Genomic DNA, 7263 nt, shown 5'->3' with positions numbered 1-7263 from the left:
AGTCGACTTCCAGGCTTAGAGTCATGCAGTGGTGGCTCGATTCCGTTCCTCATGGGCTGTAGGGCCAAGGGCCTCAGTTGCTCTATGGCTCTCGTGGCCAGAAGCCACCCTGGCTTCCTTGTCTCACTGGCTTCATCAGAGTGAGCATGTGAAAAGCACGAGATAGAGTGCAAGCGAGATGGAAGGCACAGTCTTCTGTAGCCTAATCTCAGAAGTGACATCCCATCATCTTTACAATATTCTGTTGGTCTGAAGGAAATCACTAAGTACAGCCGCCCCCAAGGGGAGGGAACTGACTACACAGGTGTGAATCCCAGGAGGAGACGATCACTGGGAGTCATGATAGAAGTCAGCCTGCTGCATCCCTGAAGTTGAATTCCAGCCTCACTGCTTAGCCGCACCTGTGTGCCCTTGGGCTGGTGGCTCTCCCTCTCTGAGTCTCATGGTCTGTGAGCTGTCAGGAGACAGTGTGTAAAGGACATTAGCAGTGCCCGGCAGGGCATTTGTGCTCAGTGAGGGACAGGGCCTGTGGTCGTTACCTGTACCCCTCGCCTGACTACATCCACCTGGACTCGGCCTGGCTGCTTCCTTTGTTCGCAGCTCGTGCTGAACATCAAGTGCTGGGCTAAGAGATGCCCGTCTCCCATCCAGAGCCTCCTCTGTCACATGGAGGTTAGCTGCTGTGGTTGCTGGAGCTCTTGACCCACGCCCTCACTTTACCCACCTGCTCCGAGCCTTGGAGCAGGACTTGGGAAGTCTGGACGGAACTCAGGGGAAGGGGAGGGTGGCCCATCCGACCCCACGGGCTCCAACAGCTGATGACCCAGCACCACCTGCCTTCCCCACTGACCGTAAACCCACCCAATCCCACACTCCCCAGCCCAGAAGGAGCCCCTCCTTCCCCTCCCTCTGCAGGGGCTCATCCTTCTCTCCAGATGCTGGAAATGGGTCCAGGATTGTGACCTCCTCCAGCCAGCTCCCTGGATTAATGTGTGTTCTCTGCACCTCTTTATTTGGCAGTAGATTCCATCCTGCCTAATTCTTTGATGGAGAGACTGTGGGCTCCTGGAGGACAGGGACCAGGTCTTCACCATCCTGGTATCTCCAGAATCTCCCACCTGACCTACCTGGGAAGGCATTCCTTTGTCAGCTGCCCGTACAGAGTCCCTACTCTGTGTAGGCTTTAGGGCCGGGCAGTGGGAACACAACAAGAGTCGCCTCATGAAGTTTACCACCCAGAGGGCAGGGAAATTGGTAAATAAGCAGTTAGAAGAGTGGTTCTCAAAATGTGACCCTGGTGTTCCCTTTCATCTTCTTGTGTTTTCAGTAGATCTTGGTTTCAGTGTCTGCTACCCTGAATACAGCCAGATTTGACCCACAATGTACAGATCTCTTCGAGATCATCAGTGATTTTTAAGGCTGTAAAGGGGTCCTGAGACCAAAATGTTTGAGAATTACTGAATGACACGTGTGAGAGCCTCAGTGAACGTTTTTCTGAATGAAGGAATGAAAAGCTGCTCATTTCCTGTTCACCTGACCCGAGTCTTGAGCATCATGCGAACAGGGATCGTATCGCTTTGTTCTGTGTAAGTGCCTCCTTTTCCTGGGGGACACAGAGAAGTCTCGTTCATTCGTGGAGCAGACCCGTACGAAGCATCTGCCACGCGCTCAGAACCGTGTTGGAATCGTGGCCCCCTGCCCCTCCAGAAGCCCCTTAACCCAGTGAACAAGACAGAGGAGTTTGCAGATCCTCCCGGCAGCGTGAGTGTGATGCTGTGAGAGAGGTCTTCCCCAGGAGGGCTCTGGAAGGGGAGGGCACAACAGCACTTAGATGTGTGCAGGAGATACAGCGAAGGGATGGGGGGACGGGGAACGGCACACAGGGGAGGTGTGACTGATTGGGCTGAGTCTTCTGAAAGAAGTAAGCGTCCACCAGCCGATAAGGATGGAGAAGGGGCCCCCCAGACAGACATCACAGCTTGCCCAGAGGCTTAGCAGTACGGGTGAACTCTGCATTGCTCGTCATCTGGTGTGTCCGTGACATTGGCTCCCTGGGGCTGGGGGTGATGAGGACAAAGGAGGGAAGGCACCGTTATGGGGGGCCTTGACTGCCCTGGGTGGGAGTCTAGAGAAGCTGCTGGACCTGCTGACCCCTAGGTCCCGCCCTTCTGACCATGTTGAGAGTCCAGGCACAGCCTTCAAGGCTCTGTGTGGCCTGCTCACCTCCTGTCACCCACTCCCCTACACTCTTCTGCCATAGCCACATTGGCTGTCCTTGAGGGCCTTCAGTGCCTTCCCATCCCAGGAGCTCCGTGAGGCTGTTTCCTTCACCAGGAATGTTCTATCCCCACCCCCCTCTCTTCACCCAGTCAACTCCTAAACATCCTTCAGGTCTTAAAACAAGTGTGCCCACCTCCAGGAAGCCTTCCTGGGCTACCCCCTAGATCAGACCGGTCCCCATTGTATAGAGCATCGTAGAGCTCTTCTTTAGAGCACAGTTTACAATTAAGCACCCAAGAATGCTAGGTGCTAGGAATGGGTTTACAAGAAGCTTAAGTCTGGTGTGGAGAGACAGATAATAAATAATAAATAGTTATAATGTAAGAATAACTATTACTATGTAATAGCCAACATTTATAGAACACTTACCATTTGTTAGGCATTGTTCTAAGTGCCTTTTTTTTTTTTTTAAGTTTATTTGTTTTGAGAGAGAGAGCAAGCGGGGAGAGGGCAGAGAGAGAGAGAGAGAGTGAGAATCCCAAGCAGAGCCCCGACGCAGGGCTCGAAGCAGAGCTCAAACTCACAAACCATGAGATCATGACCTGAGCTGAGATCAAGAGTCAGATGCTTGGGGCACCTGGGTGGCTCAGGTGGTTAAGCATCTGATTTCTGCTCAGGCCACCCACGATCTCGCAGTTTGTGAGTTCAAGCCCCGAGTCGGGCTCTGTGCTGACAGCTCAGAGCCTGGAGCCTGCTTTGGATTCTGTGTCTCCTCTCTCTGTCCCTCCCATGCTCATGCTCTGTCTCTCTCTGTCTCTTGATAATAAATAAACGTTAAAAAAAAGAGAGAGAGAGTCAGATGCTCAAACAACTGAGCTACCCAGGCACCCCTCTAAGTGCCTTTTTAATTTAAAGTTTTTTAAATGTTTGTTTATTTTTGAGAGAGAGAGCAAGCATGTGGGTGAGTTGGGGAAGAGGCAGAGAGAGAGAGGGACAGAGGATCTGAAGAGAGCTCTGCATTGACAGAAGAGAGCCTGATGTGGGGCTTGAACTCATGAACCATGAGATCATGATCTGAGCCGAAGTCAGACGCTTAACCGACTGAGTCACTCAGGCGCCCCTCATTTAAATGCTTTAACTTTTTAAGAAGCACTGTATCTGGATTTTCATATTATCATTTTAAATTATCAATTTTATTTTGAAACATTTCAAACTATGGAGCTGAAGGGTATAATGGACAGCCGCCTTTTTAGCCTTCCTCTAGATTCACTAATCATTAACATTTTACCACATTTGCCTTGATGTAAATTTTTTTCCCCTTAACCAGTCGAGAATAATTTGATGACATTTTGATTCTTCCTCCCCAAATATTTCAGTGTTCATCTTTGAAAAACAAGAACATTCTTTCTCATAACAGTAATTCCACCATCACACCCAGGAGATTTAAAATTGATGTAAAATATTATCTAATATATAGCATATATTCAGATTTCTCCAGTTGTCTTCAGACTCTCCTGCATAGCCATGATTTACCCCTCATCCAAGCTCCAATTGAGATATGTAGACTGCCTACAATTGTTATGTCTGAGCATTTTTAATGTTAATCAGTCTTCCTCTGAGTGGACTACTATTAGGCCCATTTTACAGATGAGGAAACTGAGGCAGAGGGAGGTTAAGTCATTTGTCCAAGTTATATGGCCAGAAAGTGATGGAACTCATTGATATTTCCAGTCTCCCTGCCTTTCTACTAACCCCTGAACTCTGTTCTCAACCCAGTGCCTAAAGGGATCTTCTAAAAATGCAAATCCTGGGGGCATCTGACTGGCTCAGTGAGTGGAGCGTGCGACTCTTGATCTCAGGGTTGTGGGTTTGAACCCCACGTTGGGTAGAGGTTACTTAAAAATAAAATCTTACAAAAAAAAAAAAAAAAGATAAATCCTGCTCGGGTCACTCTTCTGCTCAAAGCCCTACCATGGCTCCCTATTTCTCTCTGAATAAAAGCAAAAGGCCTCATGATGCCCACAGAGCCCTGTGCATTTTGCATACCTCCCCCATAGCCTCTCTGACCTCATCTCTCCCTCCCACCCTCCACTCCCAGGCTCAGCAGCACAGCAGGCACTCCTGCCTCAGGATCTTTGCACGTGCCATTTTCTCTGCCAATAGCACTCTTTTCCTAGAGATCCTCGGGGCTCAGTCTTCACCTTCCTTCAGGTTTTACCCAAGCGTGGGTATTCAGTGAAGTTGTCTTGGGCCCGCCACGCTGAACGCAGCAGCCCTCCCACGCGTTCTCTATCTCCTCCCCCTGGCCTTTTCATCTCAGCCCTTACCGCTGCCGTCCGCTACATTTTGGGGTTTCCTTTGGCCAGTTGTCTCCCTGACTAGAGTGCAAGCTCCATGGGGGCAGGAGTTGTCTGTTTTGTTCACTGCTGTGTCTCCAGCTCCTAGGACCGAGGCGGGCACACCGTGGACGCTCAGTGAAGTGTCCCCAGTTGTACTGATTGCTGTCCCCGCAGCACGTGTTCTGTGAGGAGTGCCTCTGCCTCTGGCTGGACCGGGAGCGCACCTGCCCGCTCTGCCGCTCGGTTGCCGTGGATACCCTGCGCTGCTGGAAGGACGGGGCCACTGCAGCACACTTCCAAGTGTATTAGGGCGGAAGACTGAGGCACCCTGGGAGCTGACGGATGGCCAGCGTGATCGGGTCCGGCTCTGGGGACTTCCTGGAAAACAGGCCTAAGCACTGACTATCCTGCCTCCTGCCTTTCTCCCCCTCTTCCCCCAGAGCCAGGCCCCTATCCTCCCGACCTCCACCTTCCTCTTCTGTTCTGCGGCTTAGCACGGGCGTTCTTTCCTTCAACCCTCCTCGCTCAGACTTGGCCTCCTCCCGGGAGGGTCTCCTGCCCCCTCCAAGTGAAGGAACCGGGGATAGACAGGTCCTGCCTGTTGCGATTTTAACTCACGGTGGCCTAACACCCGATGCTGCAAGCTGGAAGGGGCCTGGAGATCACTGCTTCCCCCCAGCACGGCTCAGGTCTGCAGATGGGCGTCACTGTGGAGCGTTTCCCAAATGCGAACGCTGGGCTCCTTATACCTGCAATAGCTTAGTGTCCCAAGCACTTCGTGCGAGCTGAGCATCTGCTTGGACGACCTCTGGGAATCGTCACAACAGCCCTGGGGTGGAGGTACTGTCGTTTCCTCTGTTTTACAGACGGGGAAACTGAGGCACAGAGCTCCACGTGGTAGCTTTCCCAGGGTCACCCAGCTAGCAATGGCGGACGGAGTTTCCAAACAGGCCTGTCTGGCTTCAGAACCCACACTCTCAACCACCATATGCTCACCCGCTCAGACATGGCAGGCGTGGGGCCCAGCAGGCTTGGTGTGTGTTGGTTGGTTGGTTGGTTGGTTGGTTGGTTGGTTGGTTGGTTTTTTAAGCACCAGAGGTGATTTTGATTCCCATCAGTGACCCAGGTGCATAGCACAGTGATCTGGGCCCCGCTGAGGATGCCAACGGTGAGCAGTGGCCCTGGAAATCTAGCTGTGGCCAAGTTCATGGAAAGAGTTGGTCTTTAAAATTGCTCATTTGCCGGGCTCCGGCTGGAATGCTCAGTCACATTTGGGTATCAAAAATGGCCAGCTTTGGTCCCCATGCAGGTATCACGGGGTCTCCACACCTGTCTTCATGTCTCTCCTCCTCCTCCTGTTCTTGTCCTGCCCCTCACTTAAGTCTCCGCTTGTCAACAGCTCCCGTGGCCATTGTCTTCTCCCCCGGTAGCCTTGAGACAAAATGAATGATCCATGTTACGGATTTGTCCACAAGCCAGGGTGGTGGCGTGGAGCACTGCAGCCCTCGGCGCTTCTGGAACGTCTATACCAGAGCCACTAGTCTCTGTAAGAGAACAGTTTCTCCACCTGTGAGACCCTCCCTGCTTTGAATCTGGAAGGAGGTAGCACAGGTGATCACTTAGAAGCTACTGGAATCTCGCCTGCCCTACCCCTCTCCCCATTCTGTTCACTCGCCGTCAACCTCAGCACAATGGGCTGGTGCCAGTGGCGTTACAGAGAAATCAATCTTGTGGCTCGTGAGCAGATGAGCGACAAAGCCCCAAGCAGAAATGGTGGGAGACTTTGCTGCCACCTCGCTCTCGGCCAGTAATAACAAGCCCACCCCATCCCTGATAGTTGCAGGACATTTGCCCCCGCGTGCTATCAAGCCAGGACCTTTTCCTGTGCCTGGCATCCCTGGCTCTTCCCCGGGACCCAGCAAGACGTCCCTTCCAGGGCAGCGTGGCATCTTTCAAGCTCTGTTACTATGGCGATGGCGGCGGCGTTACACTCCCACTTGCCTGGATAATCAAGTCCGAAGGGGAAGCGGAGGGAAGTAGGGCCGGGGGGATGCGGCTGCTCTGCTCCCCCTACCTTCAGCAAGAGCCAGAGGGAAGCAACAGGAGCTTCTGCGGCTGGTTTTTATCCGAAAGATCACCCTGCCTGCAGATGCCATCAAAGAGACACAAGAGATTGGAGCTGGAGATTTATTAACAGGCCAGCTTGTGACAGAGCAGGCAGAGCAGAATTCTGATTCCAAACTCTGCGTGACTTTGGGAAGTCACTTCGCCCCCCAGTAGCCGTCTCCAGGATAAAGAAACCTCGTGCACTTTCTGCCGCAGCCGGGGAAACTAACAATGTAGAACACGGGTGGAGGGGCCAATGGTTTTGTCCGTTATACTCATGCCACCAAAAAAAAGAAAAAAAGAAAAGAAAGCCCCCCACATCTCTAAATATTATTCTCCAAATAATGAGCCATGCTTCTGACATTATAAACAGTGTCACTTGGGGATACCAGGGACAGGTGGGATGATTTCGTTTAGGATTTTACTTCTTCATTCCCTACCCTCTGGGGAAAAGTTCTGTTCTGGAGGTTTTCTTTTTTTAATTTTCTTTCTTAACGTTTATTCATTTTTGAGAGACAGAGAGCAAGCGGGGGCGGGGCAGAGAGAGAGACAGAGAGGGAGAGGGAGAGGGAGACATTGAATCCGAAGCAGGCTCCAG

General features: G+C 51.8%; 1 protein-coding gene across 1 annotated transcript in view; it reads left to right on the top strand.

Annotated features, from left to right (window-relative positions):
* The window catches only part of RNFT2 (ring finger protein, transmembrane 2), a 70450-nt gene extending 63485 nt beyond the window's left edge, over positions 1-6965 (top strand). Inside the window, exon 11 of the mRNA XM_030292215.1 lies at positions 4734-6965. Within this exon, the coding sequence (XP_030148075.1) occupies positions 4734-4868 (135 nt within the window). The 3' untranslated portion in view covers positions 4869-6965. The remainder of the gene's footprint in view (positions 1-4733) is intronic.
* Positions 6966-7263: the final 298 nt, after the last annotated feature.

This window comes from Lynx canadensis, chromosome D3 (genome assembly GCF_007474595.2).
Source record: "Lynx canadensis isolate LIC74 chromosome D3, mLynCan4.pri.v2, whole genome shotgun sequence".
NCBI classification, from domain to species: Eukaryota; Metazoa; Chordata; class Mammalia; order Carnivora; family Felidae; genus Lynx; species Lynx canadensis.
The sequence above is the reverse complement of the archived record's forward strand: the minus strand, read 5'-3'. Positions and strand labels throughout refer to the sequence as shown.